This window comes from Oncorhynchus mykiss, chromosome 12, assembly GCF_057628025.1.
Source record: "Oncorhynchus mykiss isolate SJ-2025 chromosome 12, ASM5762802v1, whole genome shotgun sequence".
NCBI lineage: Eukaryota > Metazoa > Chordata > Actinopteri > Salmoniformes > Salmonidae > Oncorhynchus > Oncorhynchus mykiss.
This window is the reverse complement of record NC_143033.1, coordinates 10,442,087-10,455,948: the sequence shown is the minus strand read 5'-3', so window position 1 is coordinate 10,455,948 and position 13,862 is coordinate 10,442,087. Positions and strand designations below refer to the sequence as shown.

Sequence of the window (13,862 nt, the reverse complement as noted above, 5' to 3'; positions counted from 1 at the left end):
AAACACACATTTCTGGAGAGTTGTGGGTGAAGTGCTGCTGACGTCACCCACTGTATTCCCTTTCGGTAGCCTGGTTGTGTCCAGACTGAGGAGAAATCCGCACACAAAGCTGACCACTACCTGAAGTGATCAGCCAGATCTGAACACAATCTGACCTCAATGTGACTTCAGTGCATCTAGACATGTCTTTTCAATGTGATATTTGTATTCTGATAGAAGTATTTTATTTAGTATTTTTCTTTACCAGTTTTGTGGTATCCAATTGGTAGTTAGTCTTGTCCCATCACTGCAACTCCTGTACGGACTCGGGAGAGGCGATGGTCGAGATCCATGCTTCCTCCGAAACACGACCCCTGCCAAGCGGCTCTGCTTCTTAACACAATGCTCGCTTAACCCGGAAGCCAGCCGCACCAATGTGTCGGAGGAAACACTGTACACTTGGCGATCGTGTCAGCGTGCATTGCTCCCGGCCTGCCATCGGCGTTGCTAGAGCGCGGTGGGACAAGGACAATCCGGCCGACCAAACCCTCCCTTAACCCGGACGATGCTGGGCCAATTGTGTGCCCTCTCATGGGTCTCCCGGTCGCGGCTGGCTGCAACACAGCCCGGGATCGAACCCGGATCTGTAGTGACGCAGTCAGCCAGCACTGTGATGCATTGCCTTAGACCGCTGCACCACTCGGGAGGCCCCTGATAGCGGAAGTTGCATTTAAGTGTCAAGTGTAGACATAGCTTTCTCTATGTATTGTCCTTCTTTTAACAACCCTTCTTTTCTACCTGCTAGATATGCTAAATCATTGTGTGTGTGTGTGTGTGTGTGTGTGTGTGTGCGTGTGTGAAGGTTTTATGCAATATTTTTTTGTGTATAAAGCAAGCAGCTATTTTCTAGACTGTGTACATTTATTACAGGACTTCACTAAAAGTGTCCCTTCTGTCATCACAGGTTTGTCCTCTGAACCACAGACTACTCTTTGAGGTGTTTGATGAAAACAGATTGGTAAGATTCAATTTTTGTGAAATTATTTTCTGAATGATGATTATATTTCAAGAGTTCAATGATTTCATTGAAAATTATCTTACAATTTGAAATGTACTTTTGATCCAATAATATCCTCTTTCTACGTAACAGAAATTCTTATTTTCAGATGTTCTGTTGTATTTACTACACACATTTGTTGTATGACAGTAGTACATTGTTCTTGATAACAATATGATGATAGTGTGTTGCCATGCAAATCCTCTATCACTAACAACATCTAATCAATTTGTTGTATTCAATGCTTTCTTTCTCTCTCTGTCTACAGAAGGTAATTTCTGATTCTCTTGTTGTCCAATGTTGTCTGCAATCCCACTTCAAATGACATAATAAGAAGCCTATTATCTGTGTGTTTAGGAGAAAACACCTGTTCTTAGGGACCAAAGAAATTATATTTCTATAATTGGCACATTGTTCCTGTTTGAGTTCTTGGAGAACACATGATCAGGGCTCTTATTTATAAGGCATCTCAGAGTTTTGATCTGCTATGATCTGTTTAGCCTTTTCGTTTTATGTATTTTTTTTTGTACATATACAAACTTAAACTTGTACATATACATATGAACAACAAGTTAGACACACACAAACAATGACTACATCTCATCTGCACTGACCCGCATGCTCACACCTCCATCCCTCGTGCCTGGTCACACCTCCATCCCTAGTGTCTGGTCACACCTCCATCCCTAGTCACACCTCCATCCCTAGTGCCTGGTCACACCTCCATCCCTCGTGTCTGGTCACACCTCCATCCCTAGTGTCTGGTCACACCTCCATCCCTAGTGTCTGGTCACACCTCCATCCCTAGTGTCTGGTCACACCTCCATCCCTAGTGTCTGGTCACACCTCCATCCCTAGTGTCTGGTCACACCTCCATCCCTCGTGTCTGGTCACACCTCCATCCCTCGTGTCTGGTCACACCTCCATCCCTCGTGTCTGGTCACACCTCCATCCCTCGTGTCTGGTCACACCTCCATCCCTCGTGTCTGGTCACACCTCCATCCCTAGTGTCTGGTCACACCTCCATCCCTCGTGTCTGGTCACACCTCCATCCCTCGTGTCTGGTCACACCTCCATCCCTCGTGTCTGGTCACACCTCCATCCCTCGTGTCTGGTCACACCTCCATCCCTCGTGTCTGGTCACACCTCCATCCCTAGTGCCTGGTCACACCTCCATCCCTAGTGCCTGGTCACACCTCCATCCCTAGTGTCTGGTCAGACCTCCATCCCTCGTGTCTGGTCACACCTCCATCCCTAGTGCCTGGTCACACCTCCATCCCTCGTGTCTGGTCACACCTCCATCCCTCGTGTCTGGTCACACCTCCATCCCTCGTGTCTGGTCACACCTCCATCCCTCGTGTCTGGTCACACCTCCATCCCTCGTGTCTGGTCACACCTCCATCCCTAGTGCCTGGTCACACCTCCATCCCTCGTGCCTGGTCACACCTCCATCCCTCGTGTCTGGTCACACCTCCATCCCTCGTGTCTGGTCACACCTCCATCCCTAGTGCCTGGTCACACCTCCATCCCTAGTGCCTGGTCACACCTCCATCCCTAGTGCCTGGTCACACCTCCATCCCTCGTGTCTGGTCACACCTCCATCCCTAGTGCCTGGTCACACCTCCATCCCTCGTGTCTGGTCACACCTCCATCCCTCGTGCCTGGTCACACCTCCATCCCTCGTGTCTGGTCACACCTCCATCCCTCGTGTCTGGTCACACCTCCATCCCTCGTGTCTGGTCACACCTCCATCCCTAGTGTCTGGTCACACCTCCATCCCTCGTGTCTGGTCACACCTCCATCCCTCGTGTCTGGTCACACCTCCATCCCTAGTGTCTGGTCACACCTCCATCCCTCGTGTCTGGTCACACCTCCATCCCTCGTGTCTGGTCACACCTCCATCCCTAGTGCCTGGTCACACCTCCATCCCTAGTGTCTGGTCAGACCTCCATCCCTTGTGTCTGGTCACACCTCCATCCCTAGTGCCTGGTCACACCTCCATCCCTCGTGTCTGGTCACACCTCCATCCCTCGTGTCTGGTCACACCTCCATCCCTCGTGTCTGGTCACACCTCCATCCCTAGTGCCTGGTCACACCTCCATCCCTCGTGTCTGGTCACACCTCCATCCCTCGTGTCTGGTCACACCTCCATCCCTAGTGCCTGGTCACACCTCCATCCCTCGTGTCTGGTCACACCTCCATCCCTAGTGCCTGGTCACACCTCCATCCCTCGTGTCTGGTCACACCTCCATCCCACGTGTCTGGTCACACCTCCATCCCTAGTGCCTGGTCACACCTCCATCCCTAGTGCCTGGTCACACCTCCATCCCTAGTGCCTGGTCACACCTCCATCCCTCGTGTCTGGTCACACCTCCATCCCTAGTGCCTGGTCACACCTCCATCCCTCGTGTCTGGTCACACCTCCATCCCTAGTGCCTGGTCACACCTCCATCCCTCGTGTCTGGTCACACCTCCATCCCTAGTGCCTGGTCACACCTCCATCCCTAGTGCCTGGTCACACCTCCATCCCTCGTGTCTGGTCACACCTCCATCCCTCGTGTCTGGTCACACCTCCATCCCTCGTGTCTGGTCACACCTCCATCCCTCGTGTCTGGTCACACCTCCATCCCTCGTGTCTGGTCACACCTCCATCCCTAGTGTCTGGTCACACCTCCATCCCTCATGTCTGGTCACACCTCCATCCCTCGTGTCTGGTCACACCTCCATCCCTAGTGCCTGGTCACACCTCCATCCCTCGTGTCTGGTCACACCTCCATCCCTAGTGTCTGGTCACACCTCCATCCCTAGTGTCTGGTCACACCTCCATCCCTAGTGTCTGGTCACACCTCCATCCCTAGTGTCTGGTCACACCTCCATCCCTCGTGTCTGGTCACACCTCCATCCCTCGTGTCTGGTCACACCTCCATCCCTCGTGTCTGGTCACACCTCCATCCCTCGTGTCTGGTCACACCTCCATCCCTCGTGTCTGGTCACACCTCCATCCCTAGTGTCTGGTCACACCTCCATCCCTCGTGTCTGGTCACACCTCCATCCCTCGTGTCTGGTCACACCTCCATCCCTCGTGTCTGGTCACACCTCCATCCCTCGTGTCTGGTCACACCTCCATCCCTCGTGTCTGGTCACACCTCCATCCCTAGTGCCTGGTCACACCGCCATCCCTAGTGTCTGGTCAGACCTCCATCCCTCGTGTCTGGTCACACCTCCATCCCTCGTGCCTGGTCACACCTCCATCCCTCGTGTCTGGTCACACCTCCATCCCTCGTGTCTGGTCACACCTCCATCCCTCGTGTCTGGTCACACCTCCATCCCTCGTGTCTGGTCACACCTCCATCCCTCGTGTCTGGTCACACCTCCATCCCTAGTGCCTGGTCACACCTCCATCCCTCGTGCCTGGTCACACCTCCATCCCTCGTGTCTGGTCACACCTCCATCCCTCGTGTCTGGTCACACCTCCATCCCTAGTGCCTGGTCACACCTCCATCCCTAGTGCCTGGTCACACCTCCATCCCTAGTGCCTGGTCACACCTCCATCCCTCGTGTCTGGTCACACCTCCATCCCTAGTGCCTGGTCACACCTCCATCCCTCGTGTCTGGTCACACCTCCATCCCTCGTGCCTGGTCACACCTCCATCCCTCGTGTCTGGTCACACCTCCATCCCTCGTGTCTGGTCACACCTCCATCCCTCGTGTCTGGTCACACCTCCATCCCTAGTGTCTGGTCACACCTCCATCCCTCGTGTCTGGTCACACCTCCATCCCTCGTGTCTGGTCACACCTCCATCCCTAGTGTCTGGTCACACCTCCATCCCTCGTGTCTGGTCACACCTCCATCCCTCGTGTCTGGTCACACCTCCATCCCTAGTGCCTGGTCACACCTCCATCCCTAGTGTCTGGTCAGACCTCCATCCCTTGTATCTGGTCACACCTCCATCCCTAGTGCCTGGTCACACCTCCATCCCTCGTGTCTGGTCACACCTCCATCCCTCGTGTCTGGTCACACCTCCATCCCTCGTGTCTGGTCACACCTCCATCCCTAGTGCCTGGTCACACCTCCATCCCTCGTGTCTGGTCACACCTCCATCCCTCGTGTCTGGTCACACCTCCATCCCTAGTGCCTGGTCACACCTCCATCCCTCGTGTCTGGTCACACCTCCATCCCACGTGTCTGGTCACACCTCCATCCCTAGTGCCTGGTCACACCTCCATCCCTAGTGCCTGGTCACACCTCCATCCCTAGTGCCTGGTCACACCTCCATCCCTCGTGTCTGGTCACACCTCCATCCCTAGTGCCTGGTCACACCTCCATCCCTCGTGTCTGGTCACACCTCCATCCCTAGTGCCTGGTCACACCTCCATCCCTCGTGTCTGGTCACACCTCCATCCCTAGTGCCTGGTCACACCTCCATCCCTAGTGCCTGGTCACACCTCCATCCCTAGTGCCTGGTCACACCTCCATCCCTCGTGTCTGGTCACACCTCCATCCCTCGTGTCTGGTCACACCTCCATCCCTCGTGTCTGGTCACACCTCCATCCCTCGTGTCTGGTCACACCTCCATCCCTAGTGTCTGGTCACACCTCCATCCCTCGTGTCTGGTCACACCTCCATCCCTAGTGCCTGGTCACACCTCCATCCCTCGTGTCTGGTCACACCTCCATCCCTCGTGTCTGGTCACACCTCCATCCCTAGTGCCTGGTCACACCTCCATCCCTAGTGTCTGGTCACACCTCCGTCCCTAGTGTCTGGTCACACCTCCGTCCCTAGTGTCTGGTCACACCTCCGTCCCTAGTGTCTGGTCACACCTCCGTCCCTAGTGCCTGGTCACACCTCCGTCCCTCGTGTCTGGTCACACCTCCGTCCCTCGTGTCTGGTCACACCTCCGTCCCTCGTGTCTGGTCACACCTCCGTCCCTCGTTTCTGGTCACACCTCCGTCCCTCGTGTCTGGTCACACCTCCGTCCCTCGTGTCTGGTCACACCTCCGTCCCTCGTGTCTGGTCACACCTCCGTCCCTCGTGTCTGGTCACACCTCAGTCCCTCGTGTCTGGTCACACCTCCGTCCCTCGTGTCTGGTCACACCTCCGTCCCTCGTGTCTGGTCACACCTCCGTCCCTCGTGTCTGGTCACACCTCCGTCCCTCGTGTCTGGTCACACCTCCGTCCCTCGTGTCTGGTCACACCTCCGTCCCTCGTGTCTGGTCACACCTCCGTCCCTCGTGTCTGGTCACACCTCCGTCCCTCGTGTCTGGTCACACCTCCGTCCCTCGTGTCTGGTCACACCTCCGTCCCTCGTGTCTGGTCACACCTCCGTCCCTCGTGTCTGGTCACACCTCCGTCCCTCGTGTCTGGTCACACCTCCGTCCCTCGTGTCTGGTCACACCTCCGTCCCTCGTGTCTGGTCACACCTCCGTCCCTCGTGTCTGGTCACACCTCCGTCCCTCGTGTCTGGTCACACCTCCGTCCCTCGTGTCTGGTCACACCTCCGTCCCTCGTGTCTGGTCACACCTCCGTCCCTCGTGTCTGGTCACACCTCCGTCCCTCGTGTCTGGTCACACCCCCGTCCCTCGTGTCTGGTCACACCCCCGTCCCTCGTGTCTGGTCACACCCCCGTCCCTCGTGTCTGGTCACACCCCCGTCCCTCGTGTCTGGTCACACCTCCGTCCCTCGTGTCTGGTCACACCTCCATCCCTCGTCACACCTCCATCCCTAGTGTCTGGTCACACCTCCATCCCTAGTCACACCTCCATCCCTAGTCACACCTCCATCCCTAGTGTCTGGTCACACCTCCATCCCAAGTGCTTGGCATTATTGTTTGTCACTTGTCCTTAAATTCTATCAGTAGTTTTTTCTCAGTCACCCTGTCTTGAAATATGCAGACAGATTAAAAATGCTTTTACATTGTAATACTTTTGACAGACAACTTTCTAGCTCCGCCCACAACCTCTGGACTTCATAGCATTCCCAGAAAGTATGGATTATTGAGTCATTATTAGTTTTACACTTAAGACATTACTGCTGTTGTGCTGTAGAATTAGTCAATTTTGTTTCTTGCATAATACATTATATTCATTAGTTTATACTGGAAAAGCTTACATTTTTAAGGACTCTCTACTCTTAAGGATCGGACCCTTAAAAAAAAAAAAAGAATCCTGAAATGACATAACCAAATCTAACTGCCTGTAGCTCAGGACCTGAAGCAAGGATATGCATATTCTTGATACCATTTGAAATTAAACACTAGAAATGTTAAATTAATGAAGGAGAATTTAAGACATTAGAACTGGTAAAAGATAATACAAAGATTAAAGCTTGCTTTTGTTTTTTGTTCCATCGTTTGAAATGCAAGAGAAAGGTCACAATGTATTATTCCAGGTTAAGTGCCAATTGGATTTTGGCCACTAGATGGGAGCAGTGTGCGCGCAATGTTTTAGACTGATCCAATGAACCATTTAATTTCTGTTCAAAATGTTGTCAAGTCTGCACCAATGTGCCTATTTGTTTTATTGATACCTTTTGAAGTTCATAATTCTACACTTTCCTCAAACAATGGTATGGTATTATTTCACTGTAATAGCTACTGTAAATTGGACAGTGCAGTTAGATTAACAAGAGTTTAAGCTTTCTGCCAATATCAGATATGTCTATGTCCTGGGAAATGTTCTTGTTACTTACAACCTCATGCTAATCGCATTAGCCTACGTTAGCTCAACCGTCCCACGGGGGGACACACCGATCCTGTAATTTAGTTAATTATGCTCCAACTTTCCTTCCATCCTGTGCCAACATCAGTTCTTTTTAAGTCTTGGATCCAATAGTTTATATTTTTTCCAAATAATTTGTCAGTTGGATAGGCTCTCTACAAGGTTTTGTATATATTCCCTGTCATATAAACATCATTTTCTGCCTCAGTGTAGCCTTTTTAGAAGATCATGAATACAATTACACGAACAAAGGGGACCTGATCCTAGATCAGCATGAATACGGGCCTAGAATGTGATGCTCTGAGACGTCCAATATGTTACATGGAGGACTGCTCTTTTCAGTGCCGAACTTCAGACTCTATGGCCCCAGTGTTGTGTGTTTTGATGGGGCTTTCCCCTCCAGGACACAATAGTTATCTGTTCTCACTTGGCAGCCAGGACTGACTTGGTTATAAAGAGACTATTTATTGCCTATGCAGTTGCTCCTAAATTATTATGTAATCATTTTGTAGTCTTAATTTCTTTTCACATAAGAAATGCTGGGAATGTGATTTCTTTTCCATCTAAAATGTCTTGCATTCTTGAGGCCTGTAGACTACAGTGTCCTCTGTCTCCTTGACGATGATATTGAAATCTTCTTCTTCTGTTACCTGCCATAGATTTACTAATATTAAAAGGCAGTTAAATTAAGGCCTGATCCAGTTTCTCTGCATCTCCCTGGGAATGTTTTGTACCGCTTGATGGCTGTCGTGGGGAAATGTATGCCTGCCTGTCTGTCTGCCTGTGTTCAGTCTTCTCACAACACAAAGAGAAGGACGGTTGCTTGTAGTGCTGACTTTGCTCACTGTCTTGTCTTGGGACAGTCTCTCTGTTGCAGGGACAGAGAGAGTGTAATGGCAGCCTCCAGCCAGTCTCTTCTCTCATAAGTCTGAGGAAGGGAGTATAGCCACTCTAAATGTTCCCCCTAGAGAGTCTCGTTGCTCTGACACAAAGGAACATAGATTGTGGTTCTTTTGTCTTGTCTTTCACATGCAGCTGATGGTCATAAAGATTGTGTGGTTGTCCGGAAGCTGCCAGGTTGTGAATTAGGGGAACTTCTGATTCCATGCAGCCAGAGAGAGAATGAACAAAGCCTGTGATATGGTTTGAGAGGCATATGTACAGTAACCATAGTGGCTGCTTTGTTCTGGTGGCTGTTTGGCTATGAGCCACGTAGTCTCCCTCCCCTGTGTGCGCCTGACACACACACACACAACACACACACCACACACCACCCACACACACCACCAACACACCACACACCACACACACCCACACCACACCACACACACACACACCACCACACCACACACCACACACACACAAAATGATAGCAGCCTGATATCTTATGGTGCGTCAGAAAGAGAAGGGGGGAGGGGGACACACACACACAAATAAAAAATGTCCCATATTGTGAGAGGGGGATTGTTTCCAAACACACCAAGGGCCCATGGAGAGCCTGACTGGTGGCCCCCTTGGAGCTAAGAATGGGCAGGCTGCATGGCGTAAAGCATTACTGTTGAATCATTGTCAAACCCAGTGTCGTCATCTCTGACATTTTCCAATCAACAACACACACAGAGGGAGGTTTTATAACCAGCATTTGCCCTCATTTGCAGTCCTGTTGTACACTGGGCAGAGGCAGGAGCGTCATTTAAAAGCTTGGGTTGTTTATCACTGTGGACCGTGACAGAAGACAGCTGCTTATTATCAGTAGTGACCGAGGCTGTGGATCCGTAACCTCCCTGTCCCGCCCCTCTGGATCCCTTTCCCCACAGAGCTAAAGATCTGAGTCACGTTCTGTGTTTCTTTACCTCTACTTTACATTGTTGTAGTCACACTCCCCTCACATTTCTCACTGTCAATTGTGAAATGATAATTCTTTAGATTTCACCAACCATTTGATCTCCAATCAGTTTCATATGTATTTAGATCTGTTGTTGTTGTAATACTTTTAAACGTCTGTCTCCAAAGACAGAGAGCAGTTTCACAACTACTGTCAGCATGCAGGCTACCACTGTGTACATGCATTGTCATGCAGGTTACCACTGTGTACATGCATTGTCATGCAGGCTACCACTGTGTACATGCATTGTCATGCAGGCTAACCCTGAGTACGTGTATTGTCAGGCAGGCTAACCCTGAGTACGTGTATTGTCAGGCAGGCTAACCCTGAGTACGTGTATTGTCAGGCAGGCTAACCCTGAGTACGTGTATTGTCAGGCAGGCTAACCCTGAGTACGTGTATTGTCAGGCAGGCTAACCCTGAGTACGTGTATTGTCAGGCAGGTTACCACTGTGTACGTGTATTGTCAGGCAGGCTAACCCTGAGTACGTGTATTGTCAGGCAGGCTAACCCTGAGTACGTGTATTGTCAGGCAGGCTAACCCTGAGTACGTGTATTGTCAGGCAGGTTACCACTGTGTACGTGTATTGTCAGGCAGGCTAACCCTGAGTACGTGTATTGCCAGGCAGGCTAACCCTGAGTACGTGTATTGCCAGGCAGACTAACCCTTTCAGTTGCAGAATCAGAGGCATCCTTTAACATCTTGGCTCTGTTTTTTCACTGTGAACCAGGAAGGAACACAGCTGCTTAATATCTTCAGTGACACATAAATTAAGTAAATCTGGAGGTCGTGGGGTGGGAATTTTGGGGGTTGAGTGTTTCAGTGTCTTTGTGTGTTAGCTGACACTACCTGATGTGGTGGGTAGGTGGCCACCTCAGAGAAGGAGTTCTAGTTGGATGGGTGTTAGAGCCGAGGATGACTAGTTTAGAGACTGTTCCTGTAGTCTTGGCCCCTGTGTTTGTTCTGAAAGGGGAGGACTGGGGTCGAGTAAGATGGCGTTGTGTAACTGTCTTCTCGGCCCCTGTCGTCCTGAGCCCAGTGTGTGGGATCTGGGATGAACACTACTACAATAGATTTATGGCCCTGTCAAGTCTGTGCTGCCTGACTCAGCTCTGTGTCCCCCTCCCACTGGGCCCTGGCCCACTGACGGATAAGGACCAGCTGAGAGACAGGGTGCTATTCAGACCTGGTTTCAAGTTGTTATTTGTTCTCTTTCACATACTTCGAGGGTAACTTGATTGAGCCTGCTTGTCTGAAATAAATACTGTTTGAACCCAGGTCTGGTGCTGTTTCCCCCCCTGGCTCCGTTTAGGCTGGGGGCGGTGACACACTCACACAAACGGGGGGTGGAGGGTGGAGAGCAGTCACATGACCACGGCCACCCTACCCTCACCTCAGAGGCAGGAGCGCCGGGTGCCCTTATCCAATCATGCCTGGAATGCTGCTTGTCACTTGGGCTATTTCTGCTGTCTGTCGCTATTGCTAGACTGTCCAGTGCTAACAGTTTGGCAGATTTCATCTCTTTTTTTTGTTGTTGTTGTTTGTTTCCGTCTTGTTTCTACCTCTCACTTTCTTTTCCTCTCCGTCTCTCTCTCATCCCCCTTTTTGCCTGGAGTTTGTAGCTTGGAGTTTCCCTGGCACTGCCTTTCTTGTTATTGTGCTGACTCGCTGCTCCTCTTTCCTCCAGCTCTGCTGTTCACTGTGGGAGGGAGCGAGAGAAAAAAGATAGAGGGAGGGGAGAAAGGGGATCAGCCAGTTGAGAAGTGGGCGCCTGGATCAGACACTGAGACAGAGCAGGAGGTGAACATGTCTCACCGGCTGCGTCTGTACTTTGGCTCTGGCCGCAGCAATACAGCTCCAGAAATGGAGGAGCTGGAAGGGCCGTCCCAGGCCCAGACCCAGACCCAGGACGGCAACGATGTCGCCATGACATTCCACATGCAGCAGCCTCACCGGCCTCAGCGCTGGAGCAGCCCAGAATCAACTACCTTCTCCTGGTGTCCCGAGAGAGATCTGCCTATGAGTGCCTTCTCTGTGCCTTGGCAACGGCCTGAAAGAGGGATCTACTTTGGGCCTCGTCCTGTTTCTGAGAGCCCCCTGGCTGGTCATGGAGGTCCTGGAGACTCCTCACTCAAACGAAGCTCCTCCATGTTTATACCCCAGCTGACTTCTGCCGAGCCACGGCCCACAAAGAGTTCCTCTATGCAGATCTCTCTCCAACGGTCCTCCGGTCCTGGGCCTGTTGGAGCTGAAGAGCCACCGCCATGTCCGCCACCCAGCTACACCCCAGGACCTGCTCCGGCCTACACAGAACCAGACAGGAACTACCACTACGCTCTACCACCACCACCACCTCACTACAGCCGAGAGGCTTCATCTACGGTCAGTTCACCACCTCACTACAGTCGAGACACTTCATCTACGGTTAGTTCACCACCTCACTACAGCCGAGAGGCTTCATCTACGGTCAGTTCACCACCTCACTACAGCCGAGACGCTTCATCTACGGTCAGTTCACCACCTCACTACAGCCGAGACGCTTCAGGGAGCTACAGTTCTGCCATGCCTCATAATGGGAATCGACAGCCCACAGAGCCGGCTCAACCCAAGCGAAGGGTTTTCTGCGTCACACCCCAAGATGGCTCAAACTCAAGCGGTCAGGTCAGTTCAGCTATGTCTAACGGAAATGGAGGCTCACAGGGAATCAGCATCGGAGGCTTCCACATCTCAAGGAACTCCTCAGATGGATCTGAAGTCCAGCAGTTCAGGATCGGCTATGGCTCTGGCAATCAAGGAGCTGGGCCCTGCCGCTGGTCCGTCCAGCAGCAGAACTCTGACCCGGGCCAACCTGGCACCACTCAAAGGCGGCTTGTGTTCCAGCTTGGACAGCAGGACCAAGCCAGACAGGCCAACAATATGAACCTTGTGGCCACTAGTGAGCCCACCGATCTGGGTTTCACTGGCTCCAAGGGAGGGCGTGTGGTACGTTACCCCAAGATCCGGCTGGAGAGAAGCTCTTCGCATCAGCGGCTGCCCCGTGGGAACCACCAGACATTCGGTGATGTTGGGGATCCTCAGGGCATTGAAGGAAACCCTTCGGAGATGGACGGTCAAAGTATGGATATTGAAGATGGCTGTACTTTCAACATCAGGAGAGAACCTCGCAAGCAGCAACCTCACTTCAAGATTTCTTTCAGTCAGAATGGTGATCCCCCTACCGTACAGGATATAAGCCAGGGAAATGGTCAGGTAATGATTATTGGAAGTATAAATATCATTGTGGTAGTGTATTTTTAAAGTTTACACACAAGCTTTGAAGTATTTCAAAGAGTTTAATGTTGAAGGTAGTTGCAACGTATTGGTGTCTGAAGTAGCCTGTATTTGAGTTTATGAGAGTAAATCAAGAATTCAGATGGTTTCAAAGGCATCTGAGAGTCCGTGAATGTTCTGAACACATGAAAAACAGTTTATTTATAGAAATATATTTGTTATTGTTCACCAGACAGTAAATCAAATTTGATTTGTCACATGCGCTTACTGTGAAATGCTTACTTCCAACAATGCAGTTCAAGAAATAGACTTAAGAAAATATTTACTAAATAAATTATTTTGATTTTGATTATTATTAAAAAAAATAATAACAAGAAAATGACAAAACAGTAATGAGGTTATATACAGGGAGTACCAGTACCAAGTCAGTGTGTGGGGCTACAGGTTAGTTGAGGTCATTTGTAAAGGGACAATGCATAGATAATAAACAACAAGTAGCAGCAGTAGTGTAAAAACGAAGGGGGGGGGTCAATGTAATAGTCTGGGTGGCCATTTTTGATTCATTGTTAATCAGTCTCATGGCTTGGGGGTGTAAGCTGTTAAGGAGCCTTTTGGACCTAGACTTGACACTCTGTTATCCCTTGCCGTGTGGTAGCAGAGAGAACAGTCCATGACTTGGGTGACTGGAGTCTTTGACAATTTTCTGGGCCTTCCTCTGACACCGCCTAGTATAGAGGTCCTGGATGTCAGGAAGCTTGGCCTCAGTGATGCCTTACGGTCAGTAGTGATTTATAATAAATAAAATAAAAATGCATGCCTGCCTTGCGGCTGGGCGGGAAGGGGGTGGTCACATTCTGGGAAGTGAGAATGTCAAGTAGCCCCAAGGCAGCCTGGCCAGGAGCTGCTGCTGCTGCTGGTCTCCACTGCACCGGCTTTTATTTCATTTCACAACC

The 13,862-nt window shown here is 51.1% G+C and overlaps 1 protein-coding gene across 25 annotated transcripts in view; it reads left to right on the top strand.

Annotated features, from left to right (window-relative positions):
• nedd4l (NEDD4 like E3 ubiquitin protein ligase) overlaps positions 1–13,862 on the top strand; it is a 121,479-nt gene that overhangs the window by 38,474 nt on the left and 69,143 nt on the right. For 16 of the 25 annotated variants that reach the window (XM_090191686.1, XM_090191682.1, XM_090191676.1 and 13 more), the window contains exon 5: positions 944–997. In XM_090191686.1, coding sequence (XP_090047812.1) covers positions 944–997 — 54 coding nt within the window. Of the gene's footprint in view, positions 1–943; positions 998–10,967; positions 12,889–13,862 lie in introns of those variants that run through there. The other 9 variants (XM_090191671.1, XM_036936850.2, XM_090191673.1 and 6 more) reach the window with 6 other exon arrangements.